The 26,312-nt window shown below is 35.6% G+C and overlaps 5 protein-coding genes and 1 pseudogene across 8 annotated transcripts; 2 read left to right on the forward strand and 4 right to left on the reverse strand.

Moving 5' to 3' along the window:
* Positions 1-1,385: 1,385 nt before the first annotated feature.
* On the reverse strand, positions 1,386-2,581 carry LOC8288891 (peroxisomal membrane protein 11A). Its single transcript, XM_002510303.4, has one exon. It carries the CDS (start codon positions 2,394-2,396, stop codon positions 1,611-1,613), a length of 786 nt encoding a protein of 261 aa, XP_002510349.1. The 5' UTR covers positions 2,397-2,581; the 3' UTR covers positions 1,386-1,610.
* Positions 2,582-3,829: 1,248 nt separating this feature from the next.
* Positions 3,830-6,662, forward strand: LOC8288890 (DNA-3-methyladenine glycosylase). Its single transcript, XM_002510302.4, has 4 exons — positions 3,830-4,450; positions 5,402-5,543; positions 5,641-5,782; positions 6,114-6,662. Exons 1-4 carry the CDS (start codon positions 4,072-4,074, stop codon positions 6,444-6,446), a joined length of 996 nt encoding a protein of 331 aa, XP_002510348.2. The 5' UTR covers positions 3,830-4,071; the 3' UTR covers positions 6,447-6,662.
* Positions 6,663-7,325: 663 nt separating this feature from the next.
* LOC8288889 (protein BRASSINAZOLE-RESISTANT 1) lies at positions 7,326-9,348 on the reverse strand. The gene is made up of 2 exons (XM_002510301.4): positions 8,837-9,348; positions 7,326-8,459 (listed from the first exon to the last, which is right to left on the reverse strand). The coding sequence occupies exons 1-2, from the start codon at positions 9,086-9,088 to the stop codon at positions 7,746-7,748; spliced, it is 966 nt and encodes a 321-aa protein (XP_002510347.1). The 5' UTR covers positions 9,089-9,348; the 3' UTR covers positions 7,326-7,745.
* An 839-nt stretch (positions 9,349-10,187) lies between these two features.
* On the reverse strand, positions 10,188-14,819 carry LOC8288888 (annotated as a pseudogene).
* Positions 14,820-14,970: 151 nt separating this feature from the next.
* LOC8288887 (methyltransferase-like protein 2) lies at positions 14,971-18,763 on the reverse strand. 4 transcript variants are annotated; one of them, XM_015717065.3, is made up of 10 exons: positions 18,424-18,762; positions 18,120-18,336; positions 17,882-18,015; positions 17,679-17,712; positions 17,095-17,170; positions 16,515-16,692; positions 16,301-16,396; positions 16,099-16,198; positions 15,588-15,818; positions 14,971-15,308 (listed from the first exon to the last, which is right to left on the reverse strand). In XM_015717065.3, exons 1-9 carry the CDS (start codon positions 18,691-18,693, stop codon positions 15,679-15,681), a joined length of 1,245 nt encoding a protein of 414 aa, XP_015572551.1. In that variant the 5' UTR covers positions 18,694-18,762; the 3' UTR covers positions 14,971-15,308; positions 15,588-15,678. The 4 variants fall into 4 exon arrangements, with proteins under 4 accessions (XP_015572551.1, XP_015572555.1, XP_002510345.2 ...); XM_015717069.3 differs by having other exon boundaries at positions 17,882-17,999; positions 18,137-18,336; positions 18,424-18,761; XM_002510299.4 differs by having other exon boundaries at positions 16,307-16,396; positions 18,424-18,761.
* Positions 18,764-21,330: 2,567 nt separating this feature from the next.
* LOC8288886 (NAC domain-containing protein 6) lies at positions 21,331-26,312 on the forward strand. The gene is made up of 7 exons (XM_002510298.4): positions 21,331-21,475; positions 21,987-22,047; positions 22,742-22,961; positions 23,392-23,618; positions 23,729-23,902; positions 24,773-25,100; positions 25,659-26,312. Exons 3-7 carry the CDS (start codon positions 22,805-22,807, stop codon positions 25,937-25,939), a joined length of 1,167 nt encoding a protein of 388 aa, XP_002510344.2. The 5' UTR covers positions 21,331-21,475; positions 21,987-22,047; positions 22,742-22,804; the 3' UTR covers positions 25,940-26,312.

Consider the following 26,312-nt stretch of genomic DNA (forward strand, 5'->3'; position numbering starts at 1 on the left):
AAAGGATTATGGGACCCAATTACACTACTCTCGCTGTGCTAGTCAGTCTGCTTCAGTTAAGACTCGAGACTGATGTTTTAGATTTTAGGCAGAGTCTGATGACGGCTGTTTTTAGTGGGCCTCCAGCGGATTACTTTTGGCCCATTATTCCTGATCCGTCGTTAATGTTCCTTCATTCGTCTTAATCTGCCTCCATTGGTCTCCTGAGAATTGATTTTTAGCTAACTTGCAGATTCTTGACATTTGACTTCCAGTGGATTGTAATACTTTGCAATTTTTTCAGGTTTTTAATCGGAAACCTGGGCCGTACAGAAAAGTTCGAGTTTCTGGCTTTGGTTTGCAATGCTTGTTTTTTAGAAAGCCAATAACTCTTATGAAATTTCAAGTTTTCCTTTCTTTTCTTCTTTTCTTTTTACAAAAATACTCGGCAACTACTTTAACACGAACTAGTGTAGCAGGGGCCCTCTTTGGGCTGAGGACTAATTTCAGGGAGCATACTATCTGCTTTCTGCTAGAATGGCCCAGCACTTATTAGATCATATATGTATGAGGGAAGGCTTTCTTTCCCCATTCTGATTAACACTCCATACGATCCCAAGTCATAACATACAAAATTCAACTGCACGAGCATAATCGAGAATAAAAGATTATCACTGTCAAAACATAGCTGATGCCCTTTCAAGGCTGCCATTCAAATAAGTTCATCTGATGTCATTTGTTCAAAGCTGATATGATCCGAGCGGCGGTTATTATTTTGCGCCTACTCAAACATGTATTCTGCTTTTCTCTGATGAGAATCAAGAAATATATGGGAATTTCAATTCTGTCTTATATTCTTATTTTCAAATTACAGCAGACTGTGAGGGCAAATATGTTGGCACAGACACTAGCTCAAAATGAAATACTGGACAAACACTCTATAACCATTAGGCTAGATTAGGTCATCATTAACACAGTTCAAAATTAATTAAATGTAAGGACAGAATAAAGCAGTTTATAAAAAAGAGCACCAGATTAGTTCCCATAAATCATTGACAGAATTTGGAACCTTCACTGCTCCAAAATAAATAAACAAAAGCCGCTTCAACTTTCAGGATTTACTTTGTTCTAAAGAGTAAAGACTACCAGTTACATTACATGTATAGGAACAGGTTACTAGAGAAAACGAAAAAGCTACTCTTACTAAATTAACATTGGGATGTGTGGAAGAAAACGGCACTAAGAATCATAGGAAAAATCAAAGGTTAGTTAGTTAACACTTCACATAACAATCTATTTCCATCAGAAACAGATTAAAAAGACTTGTACAGATGCTCAAGAAAGCAAGATATCTGGAATCTAATCACTATTCAGCAATGTCACATAAAGAAAAGCATGCAATCATATTGATCCCAACCAATGTCTGGTATAAATATTATTGAAGGAAATATATATGAGCTTTAAAGGGGCATATTTCTATCTCTCACCCCACAGCATAAGTCTTATTTTTCTTTTCTTTTCTTTCATCTCAATTTTTGCAGCTACATAATAAAATTCCATTACTTTCAGTAAACCTCTGAATTCATAACTTGAAAAAGAAACAATTGTACTAGATGCTTAATTCAATACCTTCAGCAAGAAACCCAATTCTTACGAGTACTAATCAAAGCAGACAAAAGTCCAGCAACTGAAACCCAAAGCGGACCTGACAACCTTCCCTTCCCATCTCTAATATCAGCTAAAGCCATTAACCCATCAGCAAAATCCTGCGCAATCGATAGCTTCTTCATCAACTTCTTCTCTCTCAACTTTCTCATTCTCTTCTCTTCTTCTTCAAACCCATTCCCTCTCACCGCAGCAACCTCAATACTTGATCCCAAACACACCTCATTTTCATTTAATTTCTTCAAATCTCTTAATTTAATACTAATACTCCCTATATAACCAACAAACTCAGCCCAAGCACTAATCTTTCCCAATTTTTTCGTGTGTTTACCATCAATTAACCCAGCTTTAACCAGCCAAACAAACTGTTCAACAAAATAATACAATCCCTCGCCCCCATATGCAATTATAGAGAGTACAACTTCTTGTTTGGTATCGAAATGAGAGTTTCTAATTGAATTTATGTCTTGAACAAATTTACCGAGTCGAAATGCTTTGCGACTCAATCCTACACTTGACTCGAAGCTTTTTAATCGCTGTGTTAAAATTAGGGTTTCGGGAAGGGTATTGGAGGCTAAGATAATTTTAGAGGCGTAACGTGAGATTTTAAGGAGTTTGTCAACACCGTCTCGCTTTGCGAGGTAAGTTTCGAGGTGGTTGAGAAAGTCTTTCTCTTTTGATGGCGGTGCTAGAGTTTTAGGGATCGCCGGTTTTTGTGATTCAGTGGCGGTTTTCGATGTATCGGAATCCATGGCGATGCTTAGAGAGAGGAAGGAGATACAGAATGATACAGCTGAAGGTGAAATGAATACAACGGCCCCGTTGGAATGAAGAAAAACGCCGGCGTTTTAGAACTGAAAAAAACTGAGGGCACGCTGCAAATAGCGTTGAAACGCGCGCTTTATTCTTACGTCGTGTCTTATTGTTGTGCGTGCCACACGCAATAACGATTGCGGCTTAAGGGGGAAAAAGAATGAACCATCGGTTTAAAAGTGGGCTTTACCCGTTTCAAGTAATGAACTTGCGAATCCTTGACCGCTTCGATACAGAAAGCCCAAGAAAAAGTTGGGCTTGAGGGAAACCCAATTAGTTTAAACTAAATCGCAAAAGAAAAGAAAACGTCACCGAGTCCGTGAGTCCAGTTCAATGTCTGAGGCCCATGTAAGAAGACAATAGTGGATGGACCAGGTCATAAACAGCAGATAGCCGTTAGTTACCCACCACCATTAACGTACCTTTTTTTATTTTTTATTTTTATTTATTTTTGTTTCTGGTGGTGAGTGGTGAGAGTCTTTGGATTCTTTATCTTAACGGTAAGGAAAAGCTTATGCAACCCAATTTTTCTTATTACCAACTGAATGCGACACTCAGCCTAGACCCTTTCCCTTTTGCTCCTCTTCTTAACCGCCATTTCACAGTTTTCTTCTCAATACCCTGTATTACCATACATGCCCTTCCCACCTATTACTATTTACACGCATGCACTCCCTTTCTTGCCAGTCATAGGAAAAGCGGTGAAAAGGTTAGACACAAGGATTTAATATAATGTCAATTTGGTGTTGCCTTCCATGATTGTGCGGGTTTGGGACAAAAGAATAAATCTTATATATATTGACTTTTATTTTTGCAAAATGATGGATTTTCTTTCCCGAAATTATGGTTCATAATGTTGCAATTCCCCAAAAAGAATGAAAAAAAAATTCAGATTTTTTATTTGCCTTCATTAATTGGGCTCCAAAGAAAACCTTAAAGTATCAAATGAAAAGATAAATTAAGTGATTAGTGTAATAATTGACTATAATAGTCATAATATTGGATTTGATAGATTCATTGCAATAAGTTAACTTTTAGAATATAATACTAATATAATATGAGCTGTAGATTTATAATATAAAGTATATGACCGATAATTCGTAAAGCATATGTATTTTTATTTATATTGTAATATATGATGGACCACATACACATTTATGCTGTAAAACCAAGGAGAGGTGAAGTTGGTCCATTAAAGGTCAAGGCAAAAAAAAAACAAATATACTATTGGAGAAGAAGGGCAAAATTGTAATTCGAAGAAAAGAAGGATGGCAAATTTGGAGTTTGAACTAAAATAAACCCACACCTGGATAAAATATAACCGGGTATAACCGGTTACCTTACCCATAAAACAAGAATCCGTTACTTTAAAAACTGCCAAAGAACAGTCAGTTTTCTTCCGTGTCCTTCCCTCTCGGCTCTGCTCTCTTCACACTCACTCCATCCTCTCTCTGCTCTTCAAACCCTAATTCTCATCTTACCCACATTCTATTTTATCCACTCATAAACTCTCTCTCAATATCAATAACAAAAACATGCTCTGCATTATAAAATTGAACCTGAATGAGGTCAGAAATTGACATTTGAATAGCTAGACAATAATTGGAAAAAAAAATGTCTGTTGCTACTAAGTTACGAACCTCTACCAAATCTGTACCCGAACGACGAGCAATACTGGGTCCTACAGGAAACAGAGTTAGGGTTTTGGAAGAGTGTAGAAGGAAAGATGAACTTTTAAAGAAATCGCAACAACAAAAGAAGCCAAAGAAACCAGCGGTTTCAGACATGCCACAGGTGGTTGTTAAGCACAATTTATCTGTTGACAGCTCTTGCTCTTCTTCCTCTTCTTCTTCAAGCGGGTCTTTAAGGAAGGTAGCAAGTCCAAGACGAAATGTGAAGCGAAGTGCTGTCAAAATTGTTCCTGAAGGTGCTGAATTTGCTTCCAAGCAGGATTTACCTGTGAAGAGGTGCGATTGGATCACTTCCAACTCTGGTAAGTCATTATTTGAATTCAGTTTGTCGTTTTTCTTCTCTTTTCTTTTCTTTTCTTGTTTCTGTTGTCATCTTGCTTTATGTAAAGTTTAGGTCTTTAAATGCTTCAGCCAAGTTATTATTGGAGTTTGTATGTTTCTTTAATGCTATAACATGGTTATGAGTTTTACAATGCTTGAAGTTCAGCAATAACCTCAACTAGGCGAATTATATCTGGTCTATGATGCTTTTCTGATATGCTCAATTAGGGAACTTTACTTTCATCCTTTAAATTGTTAGATATAGGAAAAATGGAACATCTTGGCTGGCTTCCAGAAAAGGTGTTGCCTTTATTGTTAAATGTTAATTTGGTATTTTCTTTTATATGCTAATCTCAGTGGTTTCTTGGCCTACATGGTATTAGAACTAGCTGATGGAGTTGGTGAGATTTGTGTGCTTGTTAAGGAAGTTATTTAGCCATCATACTTGATCTGTTGGATTATATTTAATTGACATTGCTATATATTTCGGGATCTCGGTCCGATACTTACATAGCAGTCTCCCAACCAATATGAATTAAATCATTTAAATTTTGGTAGATTATGCATTTATTTTGATGTGAACCTTGTTTGAACCCAATAAGTGATTCTATTTCAATTTCTTTTTAGACATATTGGAGCACCATTCCAAAACCTTCCTCTGATAGTATCTGATACTAATATAATCTGTTATTATCTTGAAATTAAGCAAGCTACCTCTCTAGGATTTTAAGTGTTCATGTCATCTATAAAATCTCTACAGATGAACTTGGTCTCCTGTGTTATTTTGCAGTTGTTTCCTTGTTTTCACCAAGTTGCCCCTCATTAATTTTAGCCAATCTTCTATGGCTCGTGGTGTTTCAGTACTTATCTTAATCAGATCTACGTTATATGTTCCATCTCACTTGTTGAGTCTTTGGTGCTTATCATTGCAGATTCACTTTATATGTCTTTCCACGATGAAGAATGGGGAGTTCCAGTTCATGATGATACAAAGTTGTTCGAGTTACTAGTATTTTCACAAGCATTAGCAGAGATGAGCTGGCCAACAATTCTTCACATGAGAAACATTTTCAGGTATGTCATCCTTCACTTTCTGTTAATCAGTATCAACTAAAAATAAAATTGCTTTCATGCATTTTGTCTGATTTGTGTTGTTGGACCATTGTCTCAGGAAGCTTTTTGACAACTTCGACCCCTCATCTGTTGCACAGTTCACTGAGAAGAAGCTGCTGTCACTGAAAGTGAATGGGAATCTGTTGTTATCAGAACCAAAGCTTCGTGCAATAGTAGAAAATGCTAAACTCCTACTTAAGGTAATTCTATAGGTCGAAGACATTAATCCTAGGGACCTCATGGATACATCCATATTGCTTAACGGAGGCCAGAATTAAGCAAAGAAACTTGAAAGATAAAGAAAACTCGGCTCCCTTATCTACTTAATAACACTACCTTGGTTTCCATCTGTGTGCCTACACTTGTACATGATTAATAGGTTTCTTTATTGGGACTTTGCGTCAGTTTTATGTCTCCAAAATGAAGTAAATAACTCAAGGGATCATCTTGGTTATGCTGAAATGTGTTTGAAAAATAGAACACTAAGATCCGTTAAGAGAATTAATTTTCACCTATTGCTTATATTTGCAGGTCCAGCAGGAGTTTGGTTCCTTCAGTAACTATTGCTGGCGGTTCGTGAATAACAAGCCATTAAGAAATGGATTCCGCTATGCACGGCAAATACCAGTCAAGACTCCGAAAGCAGAATTCATAAGCAAGGATCTAATGCAAAGAGGGTTTCGCTGTGTTGGGCCTACTGTTGTTTATTCATTCATGCAGGTGGCTGGGATTGTTAACGATCATCTTCTAACATGCTTCAGATACCAAGAATGTATTGCAAATGTCAAAAAGAAATGTGACCCAGACGTTGAAGAATCAGAAAGAGTAACTAAGGCATTGGAAAACACATGCTTATCCCAATGACTGAGTTGCCTGAACTACAACTTTTCTGCTGACTAATGACACCACTAAGATTATAGCAAGATGAGGAGCAGATGTTCTCAAGTAATGACCTAGTATTCCCTTCTTCTGTATGTTTTAGTTGCATACTTTATTCCACTTGTGTATCACTGACCTAATCTAATATTAATATTATGAAAAACTTTCATTTAATAATGTATTTGATAGTAAATTTGCACACGGTTTTGGCCTCATGCATGCCCTGGTCTTCTTGGATTTAGGAAGTTTCTATGCAGCTTCCTGCAAGCAGAGATGCATTTGATTCACCACTGTCGGGTGCATGTATTTTATGGTTTTAATATTCTTCATTTCTTTTCCTAATAAAAAGGATCATCAATTTAGATCAATGTAGACAACAAGGTGAGCAAGTCACGTGCCTTAAATCCATAAACAGAATAGAAATCTGAAATTGAGAGATGCGGATAAAGAGCAGACCCCCCCTCCATTCAGACAGCAAACGACTTCCCTACACAACAACCATATAAATATAATTTAAATTCCCTGCTATTTATTTTCCTTCTGTACATTCCCTTATTTTATATTTAATATTTCCATGAGCGAACGTGGGGCTTGTCGGGCAATGCAAGTCCAAAGCCAGCTCCCTTTGACGAGCAATGGGGCCATATGCGATCTGCATGGACTCGGTAGAGTCATGATTCCCACGAACATCACCACCATCCCACCATGGAGATGAATTTATATCAATATATCAGTTTTGAGAGCATTGTGCTCCCAGCTTCCATAAGCATATTGCTTTGGACTCAAAATGGTAAAATAATTGAAACAAGCATTGACACACTAGATAGGTGCGTAAACAGGTGCACCCCGTTAACATACATGGCCTTCCACTAATGATTTTCATTTCATCAGGTCCCTTTGAAGTCTATAAAGAGGAGAAAACTCCTCAATCCGATAAATATCCCACGCTATCTACATGTAATGATTTTGACAACACCCCAAACAACTCAACTGGCAAATGTGACTGTCAAATGAGTAAACAAGAGAAGGAAACTCCATAAACATTTAAAAAAAAAAAAAAAAGTTAATAAACATAAAAATTTAATTCCTCCTAATAACCAAGATGGGTTCAGGGTATGTACTCCGACCAATGCGATGGAGCCACGATGAGCAAATTTTCTTCCTAACCATTATCCATGCAAATTAGAGCAATAATTCTTCTTCTGTTGGATCACCTTCTCTCCATTCTTAATCTTCGATTCTAGCACTTCCTCGCAAAGATTTCCCCTAGCAGCATCAACCCCCCTAACTTCGAGCCTTCCCATTTCCAAGTGTGAGCTCTAGATCATCCAATCCTACCTCATGAATCCTCTCACCTTCCCAGGGCTTCACTTGTCCATTCCCATTTCCAAACTCAAACTCCATACTCCTCCCATTCTCTTTAATCACATTACTGGACAAAATTTGCTCAGCCACAGGTTTCATGAGATTATAGGTAGGAGAAGTTGGCATTGCAGCAGCCATAGAAGGCCCAAATTTTTGAAAGCTTATCCATTGACCGGACTCGACAGTGGATGAATCAGACTCATCACATTCAGGTATAGTAGCAGGAGCATGAAACTGACGGTGAGTTGGGCTAGCTGGGGCAGATACAGCATAAAAAGGGTAATTAAATGAGGCCATAGATTGTTTCGCAATGAACTCCCAATTGGGAATTGGCTTAGGATTTCTTGAGGTTGGGGATGAAAGAGGTGGAGTCACAGGTGCACTGTTGGAAATTCGGAGAGGTGGGAGAGATGCAGGAATGGCATTTTGGAGGAAAGGAAGGATACTGGATGCAGCATTATTATGATTATTATCACCTCGAGTGGGGCTAGGGAATGAAGAGGAAGAGGGACTGACTTGATAAGAAGGAATTGGACTAGGAAATGCTGAAGATAATGGACTTGGATTTTGTGAAGAGTATGGAGTAATTCTTGCAGAAGTGCCTACAATATCAATTGGGGGTGGCCTGCATCCCTGGATCAACAAAGTGCTACATCATATCAGATTGTGATTACCACTAATATAACAAAAGGGTATTACTAAACCCACATAACCCCCCTTATATCGCCGAGTACAAGAAATTAAAAGCACTATTTTTTCAATTGATCAAATCAATAACAATTAATTGAAAATCTCAAGAAACATAGCTAACCGATTACCCAGAGAGCAAAATAGCCAATCTCAGAAACACAAAAAGCAGATAAAAGAACCTTGATCTAGCACAAAAGACCCATCCATTTCTCAAATCAATAACAAAAAGCATTGAACCACAGACAAATCTAAAACAATAATCACAGATCGAACCAAAAAGGAAGAAGTTGAAAAGAAAAGAAAAGAAAAGAAAAGAGTACCTTGCGATAAGTAGTACCATCATCTTCAACAACCCAACCAGCTTCAGAACAGAGAGCTTTCAAAACCTCATTATTATCACAGTGTTTAGGCAAATTATAATTACCTTGAGCTCTTAATCCTGAAAATATTTTAGCAGCAATTGCTCTTCTCCTTCTCTCTCTTCTCCTATTATTCTCTCTTTCTCTCCAGGACGGCTTCCTCCTGGCTGCTGCAGCTGCAGCTGACGTCGATGTAGCTCCGTCCGACGTCATTTTCCGGTTAAACCCGCGCAGCAGAGGATTTAAACGCGAAAAGAAGAGAAACAGTAGTCACGGGGAATAGGCTGGTTTTGTTTTCCTTTTTTTTTTTTTTAATCTCTGTCCCTCTCTATTGTTTCTTTTAAGAACTGGACAAGTATGAGAAGAAACAATCTGTGAGCTTGAGCTTTTTGAAAAAATGAAAAGCGAGTTTCTTGAAATGGTATGGTGTGTGCTAGTACAGGGTATGGGTTTTAAACTGACTTCTTAATCAGTGTTGGTGTCTGTTTGTTTCTCGTGGTTTTTGATTCTGATGTGATTATATATTTTTTATTTAGAAAAGAAAAAAAGAAATGGAAAATGAAATTCAATCATTTGGTTTTAGAAAATAAGAAACCACGTGTAAGTATATGTGCCTATAAGTAAACCTTGTTGTTGTCTTGTAATGAATGACCTAATAATTACTGACTGTGGGGTCCATGTCCGTTGAGCAACTGGGACCCACTTCTTTTTCCTTTTAAAGTGCAAAACTTAAAAAAAAAAAAAAAAGAAAGGAGACCTGGCATCATCATCCTGCTAGTATGAGGTGATGAACGGTTGTAAGGTTGTTAGACATGCCCAATGTCATGTTTCCTTCTATTATTTCTTTACAAGATTACATATCATCTTCAACCGTCCCCTCTATCAGGTTCCCCCCCTTTTGTTTACAGAAGAATTTTAAATCCAATTTGATTTTTTGAAAAGAATACTCCAATTTGATATATAATCAATAATTTAAAATAAATAGCTCATTTTAGATAGAGGTTGATAATTAAATATACAAAAGACTAACTGGTCTATTAATTTAGAGATCATAAAGAGTCAAATCAAACATAAATAGTTTAATTGATATTTTCACTAGTAACAATTAGAAAAACTTTCAATTAAGCCTCTAATGGGTCGAAGAAAACAAAGAGTAAACATTTCAAGTCACAAATCTTAACTCTGGCACGTTAGTCTGAAGATGACAAAATACTAGTCGTGTGCACTCACTTCGAATAGACAGTCAAAAGAATTTGTTGCAATTTAAGGCCTCTTCGTATCACTTCGAAGAGCTTGCACAGGGACCAGATACTGGCCGGCCTAACTCGGATTTTAGTATTAATATATCAAATAAATTATTTTTAATACTATATTACATACTTTTATTGGAATAGCAAGACGCAAAAAGAAATTTTTCTAAAATCAAAGCCCAATCCGTCCGGCTCGATCTGAGGCTCAATGTCTCAGTGCCAGTGCCTTCCGTCAGGAAAACTTATCTATATGTGCATAAATATAGAATTAAGATCTTAATATATTATGAATATACAATTAAGCCATCGATCAAACATAAACGTCGCCAATCAACTTTTAAGAGTTTTTCTTTGTGTTAAACGCAGCGAGTGAATTTGGTGTCTCCAACACTACCACCACCCATGGGATCCTCATAATTTGGTTCCTGCATTCACGCAAAACTACCATCGTTACTACCAGAGAGGGAAGATCAGATCCAGGGAACGTTTAAAAACAAATGAAATTAAATCATAAGTAACAGTGATACCGTGAATAAATGAAACAATCCATAAATGATAGTGTTAATATTTAGGGACAGGTTTCCAGTCTTCCCGAAGAATGTTCAGGCATACATTGCCTTCCAGGTCGATGTTAGGATGGTAAACCTGCAAATAATATGGCATTTTTGGTGACTACAATAGCTACCCTTGAAGCAATTTTACATCAAGAAACACACAGCATGCATATATACCTTTGTCTGGCACTTCACTTTTGGGGCATCGTGTGGATAAACATGTGACACTTGAAAAGAGAACACAAATTTCCCACCCCTGCGACATGGAAGAGTATTAGTAGGGAATACTTAATTTATCTTAATTGCAAGAGATAAAATTTTCAGTGAATAGCTCCAAAAGAAAGAGAAATTCTGGAAAATCATAGCAGCAAAAAGAATTGTTTAAATACACACAAGAGATTGCAGGGAGTTCTCTGGATTACATACTTATAATATCCTTCACCAGGCATAATGGTGACCTCGAAATTCATCAGGTCATCCTTTCCGTTATTGAAACATATGCTGCATGCTTTTGGCAGATTCAACTCAATTATATCTGCACGAACACATGCAAAAAGGAAATTAGATACCCAATTGCATCTGAATTCTGAACTTAGAGGTGGACATTTTCTTAAAGAAAAAGTATATAATATAAGCCACAACAAAGAAAATTAAAACAGCAATTGGTAAAATTAAAACTATAAACCTTGATCTGTAAGACAGATAACTGAATAAGAACTATTTCAAATTCCACGTTAAAACAATAGCACATGAGCTTTATTAGTACTTCATCAAATGCAATTTACTAGCAGGGATTGATTCTGAGAATATTAAAGCAAAACAAACCTTTATTAAGACGTAACTCCCCAGCACTTTGCTTTTTGCCTAGAGGCTTCCCATTCGCATTCTCAGCTATTTCATTTTGCTTCTCCTTTATCTTGAATAGTCTAATCATTGTTCCTGCTGCAATAAGTAATTTAAAAGACAGATATCAGTTACCTGATTCACACCTTGTTTCAAAGTTCAGGAGATCCTATAACTATACAACAGAAGATACCATCAAATGCCACTTTACGAGGATAAATAACATTGTAAAGAATTGAATTCTTACTGCCAACACCAAGAGAAACTTCCTTAATTCTGCTGAAACACAAAATCAACCAACAAACCTTGACAACTACTAAATAGTTTGAATATTTAATAAGGAATGTCAAGTAATTTTAAAACAAGCAAGCAATGACTGTTCTATTTCCAAATAATGGCCACCGACATTGCTCCAATATCTGGAACAACTTAGAGCCCTTTTGTTATTCAAACTCTACCCACTTTTACCACTTGCCAATCTAATTTCTAAAATTTCCCAATTTGAATAGGAGCTACTCTGTAAAATTCACAAAAACGGCTGTCTTTTCACTTTGGTATAATAATACGGTTTAGTACAATACTGGTACCAGTATTTCCAAAGTTCAGGAGATCCTATAACTATACAACAGAAGATACCATCAAATGCCACTTCTACGAGGGATAAATAACATTGTAAAGAATTGAATTCTTACTGCCAACACCAAGAGAAACTTCCTTAATTCTGCTGAAACACAAAATCAACCAACAAACCTTGACAACTACTAAATAGTTTGAATATTTAATAAGGAATGTCAAGTAATTTTAAAACAAGCAAGCAATGACTGTTCTATTTCCAAATAATGGCCACCGACATTGCTCCAATATCTGGAACAACTTAGAGCCCTTTTGTTATTCAAACTCTACCCACTTTTACCACTTGCCAATCTAATTTCTAAAATTTCCCAATTTGAATAGGAGCTACTCTGTAAAATTCACAAAAACGGCTGTCTTTTCACTTTGGTATAATAATACGGTTTAGTACAATACTGGTACCAGTATTTCAAAGTTCAGGAGATCCTATAACTATACAACAGAAGATACCATCAAATGCCACTTTACGAGGATAAATAACATTGTAAAGAATTGAATTCTTACTGCCAACACCAAGAGAAACTTCCTTAATTCTGCTGAAACACAAAATCAACCAACAAACCTTGACAACTACTAAATAGTTTGAATATTTAATAAGGAATGTCAAGTAATTTTAAAACAAGCAAGCAATGACTGTTCTATTTCCAAATAATGGCCACCGACATTGCTCCAATATCTGGAACAACTTAGAGCCCTTTTGTTATTCAAACTCTACCCACTTTTACCACTTGCCAATCTAATTTCTAAAATTTCCCAATTTGAATAGGAGCTACTCTGTAAAATTCACAAAAACGGCTGTCTTTTCACTTTGGTATAATAATACGGTTTAGTACAATACTGGTACCAGTATTTCCAAAGTTCAGGAGATCCTATAACTATACAACAGAAGATACCATCAAATGCCACTTTACGAGGATAAATAACATTGTAAAGAATTGAATTCTTACTGCCAACACCAAGAGAAACTTCCTTAATTCTGCTGAAACACAAAATCAACCAACAAACCTTGACAACTACTAAATAGTTTGAATATTTAATAAGGAATGTCAAGTAATTTTAAAACAAGCAAGCAATGACTGTTCTATTTCCAAATAATGGCCACCGACATTGCTCCAATATCTGGAACAACTTAGAGCCCTTTTGTTATTCAAACTCTACCCACTTTTACCACTTGCCAATCTAATTTCTAAAATTTCCCAATTTGAATAGGAGCTACTCTGTAAAATTCACAAAAACGGCTGTCTTTTCACTTTGGTATAATAATACGGTTTAGTACAATACTGGTACCAGTATGATTCACGAAACCATGTTAAAACCCTGATTGGTCCCAATTGGGAAATCAGTTCTCTTTATATTTCTTTCCCATCCTGCAATTTATTGGTGGATTGCAGTTAAATTTTTATCTCATAGCAAGATGAAAATTGTTCAGTTTTTACTTGAAATTTAGCAATCCAAGAATTGAAGTTCTATCACCGATCATTGATTTCATGACTTCATTACATCAAGAAGAATTATATTATACATTACAGACAGTATCGGAGACATTTAAAAAAAGAGAAGTTAAATTCGCTTTTCCAATCACAACCAAATTCATAATGCAGGTTCAAGTCGAAATACAGCAACCAAAAACAATAATACTTTTTTTTTCCCTGAGCAAAAAAAGGAACATTATTAACTGTTAAATAAGATTAGCAAAAACCATAATTTATTTAAGGAAAAAAAAAAAAGAAACACTGTCAACATAAAATAAAAACAATCAAAAGCATGCTAAAAAGTATTCACCAAACAGCAAATAATCATAATGGATATTCTTAATTATGTATAAACATGTCTCTATTCTTTAAGTATATGATACTTGTGTAGGGAAAAAAAAAAAAAAAAAGGGAAAGTGGGCGTACGTAAAAAGAAGCTAACCTGTTCGAGAAAAGGACGCGGAGAAGTTAAAAAGGAAATACAAACAGGAAACACAAAATCTCTGGAGCAATAGGATGTTCGTATCTGTTATAAAAGATATCTTGGTTTTATTTTATTTTTTTTCTAGTTTTTTTTTTTTTTAAGGAAAATATATTTTTTCTTATGAAGATAATATCAATATCAATACTTAATATTTAGTTATATAAATATATTTTATTTTCAAATATTAGAAATAAAAAGAAAAGAAAAAATGACATCAAGTTTATTTTTTTTCTAATGAAAGTTGAACTCCACAAACAGCTAGCAGCACATAGCTTGTGTGGCCGTGAATTTGGCTTCTAAAGCATCCATATGCTTAATCTGTTTCAATTTAATAAACTTTTAAGTAAAAAAGTTTTCTATTGGTATAATTTGCGCCTGAACCTGGATTCCGTAAGGAGATGGATGAACAAATGTTAAGCATTGGCAGTCCTTTCGTCGTACAAGCAACCCCACTTCGACCATCACTTCCAAGTGCTAAAGCTGATTGTGTTTGACCAATTTAAATATTTTTTTTTTCTGTTTTTGAACCATTACCAAATAAATTCTCTGAAAAAGGGGAACAATTGTCAGATTAGATTCAGGTTAGAAAAGTCGATCCGAATAGATTTTAGAATTACAATAATGCTATAGTGGTAATTAAATTTGTTACTACAACATGGTAATGAATTTATTAGCATTACTAATTATAATGGTAAATTAGTGTCAAAAAAAGTTAATCGTCGTCGCGAGGGATTGAAAACCCGGGTCGCCCGGGTGACAGGCGGGAATATTCACCACTATACTACAACGACTTTATGTTCTGATGCTTTGAATTATCATCGAAACCAAGTAAAATCATACAACTATTTATCTTCCCAGCATCTCAAGCAATGAAAATGCATTTTATGAAATCGTGACACTAAAATATCAATAGTGCAACCTGACTCCATTCATAGGTTATACATTCAAAACTGCACTTTGAGCTAAAACAATGAGATTGAGCATTCAAAATTTATAAGAACGGTGCATCTATTTCAACATAAACAACTACTAGCCCCACTGCTCCAAAATTCAAAGCAGATCTATTTCTTTTCTACCCTCTCTTCTAACTCAACATCTAAACAGCATTCACCACATGCACAATCTATGCCATACAGTTGAACTAGCTGGTTTTGGACCATACGTCACCAATTTCATTCTCTTGTTACTTGAGGGCATTGCCTGTGAAATGAAAATAAATTGTTAGTCAAAAGTTTGCACAAGGCGAAACGAATACATTGATTAAGTACTTGGGTGATTTGCAATAAAGAGATTAGGGACAGTGTCCCAATTAAGTAAAAAATAATGTTTAGAGGGCCTAGCCCAAAGCTCTGATGGTATATAATCAAGTGTTGTATTGATTAACATCCCATGCAAATATGAGATTACAAGTGGAACACACCCATTTCCACCATTTTGTGACAGTAGGTAAAGATTTGAAAAAGAAAAGGAATGACGTACAGGATTCGTGTCTAGGAAGAGAGGAAAGCCGTGAATTCCAGGTTCCATTGAGCAGTTCAAATACATGGGCCTTCATCCACATGTGTTGTCATCATCTTTCTATAAAATAGCTTGAATTTTGGAAGCGAAGAGGTTCATTCCCCCAAGAAGTCCATCCTCCTATCATCTCTCTGGCAAATAATTCAATGCATCGAGCAGGTTTAGGGCCTGGAACATGCCCCAGCAGTAACTCTAAGAATGTCAAGAGATAACAAATATTAGGAATTGTATTGATCACATTATTTAAAGAGAAAACCAATAACACTTGAAAATTCAATGCAATAGTTATTGCCTTCTCAAGCAGATCAAAACGTAGAGAACAAATTCTTAAGAACACTTTTTGTTGGTAATTGGTAAGATGAATAAGAATCTATTAACCAAAATGTAATATCCAATCTGTGGCCTCACTATTAGTAATTGGCCCTAGGGTGTGCACATGCAACAAAAATAAAATGCCATCTAGCCACATTACCTCCAACTGGGGGCTTCCTCGAGTAATCACCAGGGATACTTATAATGATTTCATCATTTTCTAAAGCTCTCAAGTTCAGCATCTGTTTAGAATTCGTGCTCTGCCAAAAACAACAGAATAAGATACAACCACATAACTAAGGTTAAAAAGGAATTTGGAGCTATAGAATCATGGTAAAGCCAAATCCACCACAACTTCATACTTTCACCTCAGGATGGCAGTAACCCAGCAGAAGGCACTCATAAGGTCTGTGATGAAAGAGGTTTAAATCACTAACTAAAGAGCCATCTGCTTTCACCTGCGGCAGTTAAGTATGACTGAATCAATGGCATATAACTTGCAAAGCAGTCACCCTCAAAATGCAGTGTTTGTGCGCGCACATATGAGAGAGAGAGAGAGAGAGAGAGAGAGATCACCTTTAACCAGTGAAAACAAGCGGCATAACTGACTCCCCATGCGGGGAAGAGCTCTTTCTCGACAAAAGAACGCAATTTCTCCCTGTTGGTAACCCATAAGCCTACAAGTGCTCCATCTGTATGAGTAAGTTGCTTAATAGGAAGGGATAAGAAATACCGGTTTGGCAATGTTGGGTACCTATCATGTTGATTAAAACAAGGTTAAATATCATATTAAATTCAAAATTGCCTGAGTACAGATTGCTAGATTTTGCAACAGATAGCACAAAGGCAACATACACCGGTCATGGTGGTCACTTATTCACAGCTTAACTCATTTTCACGTGCAAAAAGATATGTGAGAGGTCATTCATTAATAAACAACTTTAACATCCATTGAACAAAATTATTAGCTGAGCAATGTGGTACATAATAATGAAATTATCAAGGTTATCGCAGCTGCAATATATAAACAGAACTGTTATATAAAGAAGTTGTATATATAAAAATAACACGACAGAAATACAGATATGATGCTTTGTATAAGCTTTGAATTTTTGACAAGCTAGAAAGCATTTAAATCACAGTTAAGATTACATACAGGAGTTTCTGAGAAGCACTAGCATTTTCCCATGGTGGATCGACCAAAATCAGATTGAAGCCACATCCAGACTCAGCTGCATTAAAACTCAAGTGATCATTTCCATTATCTGAAAAGCATGACTAGCAAGAACTACTATGCACAAAGCTATCAATTTTCCAAGCAGTGCATCATCTACTATTAAGGACGGAGCTCTGCCATCAAATATCAATGGCAGGGGTAAAAAATCATACTGGTATAAATGAGAAACATGATAGACATTTCTCCTCAGTGAACTCAAAATTGTATACTTCGTGGGCAAACACCAAACTTTAACATTTTCTCTTCAAGCTAAACCAAGGCAAATAGCAGACTACAAAAAAGAATGGCATTCAGTAAGATATTAAAGAGCCAGGAGCATCGAATGATGCTACAATTCGAAGGAGACTAACATGTTTACAACTAAGCCACTAATAACTCCATACTGCATGTCACCGACTAGACCCTGAAATTACTCAACTAGATACAAAGAAAGCTCTTGCAAGCACCCCAAGAAAGAAAAACAAAAAACAAAAAACAAAAATTGAAGAAAGTGCAGCCATTACCAGGAATAAGGTTGCGGATCAGCCCCAGGTCAGACTTCGACATGGAAGAAGAAAAAGAAACATGTCTTAGTAAACATACAAAAGTAATCTTAAGCTTAACAATAATGTCCAAATCTTAAAAATACCAGACAAAAAAAGATCAATTACTTAATTCCTCTTTGTAACTAAAAAGAAGAATAAATAAATAAGTCAGCTCACTGTACCATGTAGAAGCAACTCTCTCTAGGTAGTATATATTTCCTGTTTAGAAATTCAGCCTCTAAATCATCGCATGTCTCATTAACAACCAAATTATTAAACACGGGAAGATTACTTTGGTCTCTGCATTGATCAATTGCTGCATGCTTAGCAAACACATTTTTAAAGCATCAATTTCACTAAAAACAAATCAAAAGAAGTTTATAAGAAGTCTAACATTTTTCTGAGATAACAAAACAAAACCTGAATCTTTTACTGACCGAGGAAAATTAAGAGTAATATCATAGAGAGGAGCTTGCCAAACACGGCCTAGTTCTACAAAAGACAGCTCATCATGAGGCAGTGTCAATTTTGTTAATTCTGACGAACAAATATCACTCCTTAAGTCTCTCATAATTGATAAAAGATCAGTAGTCTCCATTAAGCATTCCAGTGCCTTGGACAACATAGGCCTCGCTTGCTGCCACGTATATATCATTTTATCAGAATTGAAGATTAATTAAATTACCATAACGAACCCTAAATCAGATTAACTGATAATGCTTACTTGGTGGCGTTTATCAGCAGCTTGTTCTCTTTCGTTTAAATAGTAATTTTTTTTCTGTTTGCGCTTTCTTTTCTTTGGATTTGAAGAGAGATTGTGATTGGAATCGAAGAAACGAGAGTAATAGGCAGATGGCAAAACTCTAAACCGGGTATATGAACGGTTTAGGATACGAACCGGATCGATAAAAACAGCATTTGAATTTTCGAATCGGTAAATCCCAGTACTCAAAAATTCAGATAGGCAATCGCTAAATTTCGAGTCCTCCATCATCGCGATAATCTCAGTTCCCTGTTCTTTGCTATTCGTGCTTAGAAAGCGCCATTTTGAAAACGAAATGTCGCTTAGTCAATTGTGAAAAAATATTATAGGGTCATGTGTGTCGTCTAGAAATTTTACAATTAAACTGTCGTTCATTATTTCCATAACGGTGCCGTTTGTCATAAATTTACAATACGGAAAAAGAAAAAGGCTCAAATATACCCCTCGTCTTTACCCTATTTGTTACATCAGCCCCTCGTATTTTGTTAGGAACAAATATAACCTTATGTCTGTAAACTAGTGCACTTACAACCATTTTTATTAACACCACCTTTAACTTCCGTTAAGTTTTAGTGACGTGGAGAAGTAGGAGCCACAACTTAGTATTTTAAATAAAATAAATAATTAAAAAACCCACAACAAATTACATATGTTTTGGAACTCTGTTATAAAAGTACTAAAAATCAATAAATAAGCAAACAACAATAAATAAATAAAAACATAAAATGGAATGGAACAAGAGAACAAAAGACAAAATTTTCAATAAAAATACCTAATTTATCAAACATTATCGAAGAACTTGAAATAATATGTCCCAAAACTGTCCTATAACAATAATCAAGCAAACTCTCACAATAGTTACATACATGTTTGCAATGATTGTTGCCCCACACTCATAGAGGCTGTTTTCATACGATATGCTCATTCTGCTTAATCTAATTTTCATCATCCAATTATTTGTTAAACTCTTTTAATGGTTCCAATGCTACAAACAGGGTCTCCTCATGCTCAAAGGTCAAAATATTTGCCAAACTTAAAAATAAATTAAGTTCCTGTTGAAGTGGGATTGATGCTGATAATACTAAAAACAAATTTGAGAAATTACCATCTTACCTTTTAACTGTGCTAAATAGAAAGGCAGCTTAACCACACAAATTGGTTTATCAGTGTCTCTTTTGATTATACTAACATACCCAATAAGCATAAAATCTTAAGCAACACTTTAGTAGAAACATCAGAAAAGTAGGGAGTAAACAAATTACTTTAAAACTCTCAGTTATACAGCTAATAGTAACAGCAAGTATGGTGCAATTCAAGTGGTGTTTTATAATAGTCAGGAATTAGTAATTTTGGCTTTGATAAACAAAAGGTGGAAGGTGCTCTTTTAAAGTATCAAGAATATGACAGGCGTATTGGAACCTTTTCCTATACAAGAATTTCAGGGCCCAAAGTCAAATTGACCCCTGAGCTATTTTTCAAGGCTCCATTCTTCTTAAAAATCAGCTATTAACAAGAAATTCAGGAGAGAATTGATCCAAAAAATTAAGTTTTGAATAAAATAGATATATGAAAAATAATTCAAGAGCCAAAGCTAAAACCATGCTACTAACAATTTATAACAAACATAAAACGACAGCTCAAATACAGAGAGGGAGCAAAAATCATTCACAATTGAATCTGAAATATTAGACAATTTTAGAACTCAATAAGGACTCTAAGGCATTTATCCCAAAAAATAAAAGATTAAAATATGATGTTTAAATAACCTCATTTTAACAAGGAAAAATGGCGCTATAGAATCCGTACGAGAGAGGAAATAGGCGACCCGGTTTTTTTTTTTTTTTTTTCTGGTGGGGTCTGACTGAAACTCCGCATAACTTTGCTTGTCTTGATAATGTGGGTCATAAGTAGACTTTTCTTTGAGAAGCTCATATTTCCCTATTATTTTACTCTTACTTATGTTGACTCTTTTATCAGAGGAACAAGTCATCTACATTTCTTACTTAAGAACCCACTTTTGCTGTTTTATAATTTAGAAGAATTCGACCAACATCTGTTATTCATATGAAGAAGTATTAATTAAAAGAGTCTACGTGTTTTAAGTAATAAGATATGATATTTAAGGAGTTTACGGTGGTTGCAAAAATATTATATATCCTGTAATTTCTTTTAAAAGAGTGTATTTTTATCTTTTCAAACCTCTGTATCCAATTCATTCCAGCAAAATTTAGTTTTTCTCTTCTAAGAACTTTTCTTATGAAAAAGTATCATAAGGACTGTTGTATTTTGGGGTGACTTGTTAATAACGTAATGACAAAACTCTTTTTGAACAGCAGTTCTCAATAAGCGATTTCCGTCACTCTAAGCATTGATTATTTTATTCTATTTTTTCTTTTTAAAAGAATTTTTGTAGTTGAATGATTTTATGATTTGATTATTTGACATACATATTTGCATCCACATATTCAACATTTTACTTTCTTGACATCGCAAATTTCTCATAAATTCCATGTAAAAACCTGTTCAAAATCGAAAAATGTTTAGTATTTTAACATCCATATGTGCTGTTTATGATCCCCAAAAGAAAAAAAAAAAAAAAGAAGAAAAACATGAAGATGCAGCTGTGTAGATTCTTGACCTCTGTAAATTCTATCCGATGCAGGGAATGACCAAGAAGACCGAGCTTAACGTAACATATGGTATGTATGTGTATGCGCGAGTTAAAAGAAACGACGGGTATTTTCCAAGAAGGTCCGACCTAACCTAAACATCGAACACTACTAATCGGTTGACTTAAGCCAATGACGAAATACCACATGGCCATGTATTAGTGGCGTAGTGACACCACTTGAAGGAAAACACCCAAATCTACTAACTGTGTGCGGAGGCAAGCGCTTAACCATGGTTAACCAACAGTAAACTACTTCTCCAACTCTATAAATTGGCCCATTTTGGGTATGGGAGAAGTAATGAGCTAGCGGTTGGTACTCCCTGCTTGGTCTGCCTCGGAAAGGTTAAGTGTCACTGCCCTTTATGCGAATTTTATGTTAGCTTTTTGTTTCTTTTTGAATTATGTATATAAGCTTGGTAGTTTGACTGGATAATCAAATTCTTGTTCTTGTATGTTCTGGGTAGTGGGTATTCTTGTTCTTTTCCACTAATCTTACATGCAAAATCTAGCTAAAGATGGTATCGATCGTTCGGTTAATGAGAAAGTAAAGGAAAATGATTGCAAAAGGAAAAATAAAAGTTTTTACTATAAAACTCATTGGAAAAGGAAGAGAAAAAGCATTTGTCACCTTTGCATAATAATGGTTGGCGAAAGGTTTGGGGATTTCTCGTGTCCATTTTTAAGGAACTAAAGAATTTACATTTTGTGCTTTAGTTTCTGTCCTTTCGTATCTTTTTTTTTTTCCTTTTCTCAATAACCAAACAAAGCTTAGGGATCAACGTGTTTGGTTGTGTTTGTAGAACTATCCTTTTTGCTTTATCTTGATTGCGTGTTTCCATACTTTGTAATACAGATACAGCGATTGCAGGTCTAGAGAGTGAATCTGCAAACAGTCTATTCATAACCATTGGACTGTAAGACAAAGACTATCTCTTCTTTGAACTTGACTACTGTTGTTTTTCTTTTGTTTCTTGGGAGTGATTGAATGCTTTCAGCTTTATAGTTTTAGCAAGAAACTTTTTAGAGACTTTTGCTCTCTGTACTCTAATTCAGATCTGGAATCATATTGAATACTTTTTGTTTGAAAATTTGCTAATCAATTCTATAATGTCTGATCAAATTGGGCTTAACAAGAATTCCGAATAATTGAATTCTGATTCATTAGTTTTCTGTAGTTATCTACACCATTCAAATGCTCAGCTACCTGGATCATTGTGTATTTCTCTCCTTTAGGACTACGCGAGGGGTAAATAGCTTGGTTTTTCAAAATTTGAGATCTTATATCCAAATTGATTCTCTAATTAAAATGTGAGAATGCTTTGGGTGAGCTTTTGCTTCTATCTTCTCTCTTTTCCTTGATAAGTGAATGGATTAACAGAAAACATACAACATTTCATATCAATGAACTTGTGCCTTATGAGTTCTACTCAATAAGATCTACTTATCTATTTTTCCATGATTGATTCTTTTCAGTTCTTCCCTTTTTTTTTTTTTTTTTTTTTTTTTTGTATGAAGGATCAGCAACTTGATAGTAAATGATTTGCCATCTCATTTTCTTATTTGTTGGGAAAGCCACTTTGCTGACTTTGCTATTTACGAATGGCCTAGGGGGAGATCTTGGTTGTATTGTGGTCTGTTTTGGCTTTGGATTCTCAGCTTCGGATTCTCATCATGTATCCTCCTCCTAACCCAGTTCCTGACATTGGTTTGAATAGTACTGCTGAGGAGCTCTTCATCTCTTTGGAGAAAATGGCTCACGGATACCCTCTTCCTAACAATGTGATTACTGATGTCAATCCATACAACTATTCACCATCATATTTACCACGTAAGAGTCATTTTTGCTGCCTTTGACATGGTAAAGGTGTGATAGCTTAAACTATTCAGCGGCACGGCAATTTATAATACATTTTTGTGGTCTGAGCAATTAGGCATCTTTATCTTGCAAAATTATCACCTGCCATTATGCACTTACTTTTTGTCTTGATCACGAGCAAAATCTGTGAGTTATTAATAAAAAAGCAACTCTGAGCATACTTATTTGAATACCTGGTTCATAAGGCACCTTATGAGGCAAGATTTCGGCAACATGATTTCTTTGCCTATGCTTATCAAATTTCTTTTACATGCGTGGATTGTTTTCCTTTGGACAGTCCATCATGTGCTAGCAATAACATGCTAGTTTTCTTGAAAAACAACATGCTGAAGTCAGCTAAACATTACAATGGGAAAGCTGACTGAGGTTCCTGGATTTGCAGAAGGAATTTGGTACTTGATTCGCTCCAAGGAGAATGGAGCTACGGACCTTGGGTTTTGGAAAGTCAAAGGAGAAGCCTCTAAACTATTCTCAACCTCTTATATCACTGGTTGGATGACAACTCTTGAATTTTTTGAAGGCCAAGTGCCTCACGAGCGTAAAACTAATTGGCAGATGCAAGAGTATTGGATAACTCAGAAAGGACCAGGTGAAAACAGCAAGAAAAAGGTACTTCAGATAATGCTCCCACTCTATCCTTGTTAAATGATGTTTTTATTTTATATCCATTCGCCTCCAAACCTGCCAGTCAACTGCCAGTTTGGTTGGACGTTTTGCAGGAAACCAGCTCGTTGTGCAGAGTCTTTCTTGGTGGTGAACAAGGTCTCGATTATCAAAAGCGGCAGGAAATGGCAAGCCTCCATATTGCTGATCATACCCTTGTTCACTCAACAGAATCAATTGTTCTAAAGGCTAACAATGGTACTAGCAATGGATCTACAAGCAAACATGTGGTATGTCAACTTCAACTTGGCTTTTGTTTATGGCTGATTGAGTTGGAAATTGCACCTTGTATTTGACAGTAGATATTGTTTTTCTTTTGCCCTTGACAACATTTGTTATACAGGTTCCGCACACTTAGCTCTCTTTTTCAGTCATTAGACTTTAGAGAAGGCATAAAACTATAAATTCTGACTACCTGTCTCAATGGTGGGATGACTCCAGTCAGTTACAATGACAGAAATAACGGAATTATTTGTTAGGGAGGAAAGTTTAAGTAATATATAAATATTTTAGAGGTGAGCAACTGTTCATGTTTTTCCAACCTTAAAATTCATAGTATCATGCTTCCAAGTACGTAATAAATGCTTGCTGGCAGAGTAAGATGGTCATAATGGCTGCATTCTTCGTTGCCCAAGTTCTTGCATGATATAGAATATTGGTAAATATGGCATTATAATCACCCAAAGAAAAACAAATTTTTTAACTTCTTATCTGAATGATCAAATTTCAAAACATCCTTATTTCTTTGGCTACCAAGTGAAATGTCATTAGTGTTTGTAGGAATTTAATAGCTGAGCACACAACTTAGAGGCTTACAAACAAAGAATTAAATGAGAGTCCAGCAAAACATGTATAAAAAACACATTTATAATGAAGTACAAATAAAATAAAATAAAAACCACACAGCAAAGTACAGAGCAAACTTTTCTGCAGAAGCTCCAGAGATGAGGGGTGAGTGGAATAACTTTTGCTTGGAGCATATTTGTAGGAAACTTCTTGTTTTTACTGTTTCCTGTTGGTTATATTTCCTCATAAAACACTTAGGTTTTTATTTTTGCAACGATTTCTTTATGAATTGATATCTAGTAACGTAAATGTAGGTGGACAAGGATGATGAAACAGGGGTTGTGGCTGTGACAGGAGAACCTCCAAATTATCTGGTAGAAAACCAACCAGAAATTGATTATTTTCCCAGAGGCGACTACTTGGAACTGCTGGATCTTGATAATCCGGCATCGCCTTCTTCAAGCTCAGATAATTCAAGTTGCTTGACCATGTCATCAGATGAATATTTTGATTCATTGGCCTTGCTGCGAGAACTAGATTCTGAAAGTAACCAAGACTTGGTACAAAAGAATGAAAATTGCAAGTTCAGTATCTCTGTATCATTCAAACCAAATGAAGTGCTTATGGTTCCAGCATCTCCAGGTTTGGCCAATATTCATTTCCCTGCATTTTTTTGCTTCATTGACTGTGCTTTTATCTATATGTTCTTGCAACATTCCAAATTTTCCTGTACCACATACATAGGCACCTCATCAAGGTATAAGCTGTATCTATCTCCCGCGAAAGCATACTTAAGTTGGAAACTTGCGAACGTTATGCTGAATTATTGCATGTCTCTGAATAGTACAATCAGTTTTTAGGAGGGTAATTGCATAGGTTCGCTGCAATGTTTTATGTACAATGCCATTGCAGTTGAAAAGGCTTAGTTGCTTAAGTCAATTAGATTCAAATGCTTGGTTCAAGAAATATTTGTTAACAGTTTCTTGACGCAAATATTCAGTTCACATAGTAGTTTTTGCTTCTTCTTTTTTTCCTACACGGGGCAGCTCTTCCCCATCCTCATACATCCCGATTCTTCACATTGCAAGGGTTTAGAACGTGGCTCCCAATTGGAACTCATATTTTGGTAATTTGTTGTCTCCTTGGGACTAGAAATATTTGTGCAGAAGCAATTGACATATTTCTTTTTGGCTTTGGCAGTGGGATCTCTTAGTAGCAACGAAGAAAGCAGGCAAGGAATTCTTGGAACTGGTTTATCCCTTCCTGCTTTGGTTGATGACAATGAAAACCTAGTTGACGTAGTTAGAAGCCAGAAGGCAGATTACAGGGATGAAGGTCCATCAAATTCTCATGATGCAGGCACATCATCAAGCCGCCAGCATCCATCTCAAGATGGAGAAAGGAAGGCTGCTAAAGGCAGAAAGAAAAAGCTCAGGAAGAATAAGTATAGTTGCTTCATGCCTTTCTATTTCCTCTTCTAAATTCACAACATCCATAGCATGTGTATGCAAGAAAATAGTATTAGCTAGTGGGTTAAACTCACAATGTGGTTAATATAGTATCCAAACTACATATTATTAGGTCAGGGACAGAAGCCTTACATAGGGAGGTTATGGACTTGCTTTTTTCTGTTCAACTGACTAGGGAATATATCAGATATAGACATCACATAGATGTAGATGTTGTTTGATGGAAACAACAATAGCAATCTGATGATGAAGAAATATATAGGAAAAATTTATTACTTTGATTATTTGCAATAGGATAAAGAATCCTTTGCATTTTCTTCCTGTAAGCTTCCTATTTTTGTACTGAATGTAACATATATAATAGAACAAACTACTTTTTTGTTTA

Source organism: Ricinus communis, chromosome 2 (assembly GCF_019578655.1).
Source record: "Ricinus communis isolate WT05 ecotype wild-type chromosome 2, ASM1957865v1, whole genome shotgun sequence".
NCBI classification, from domain to species: Eukaryota; Viridiplantae; Streptophyta; class Magnoliopsida; order Malpighiales; family Euphorbiaceae; genus Ricinus; species Ricinus communis.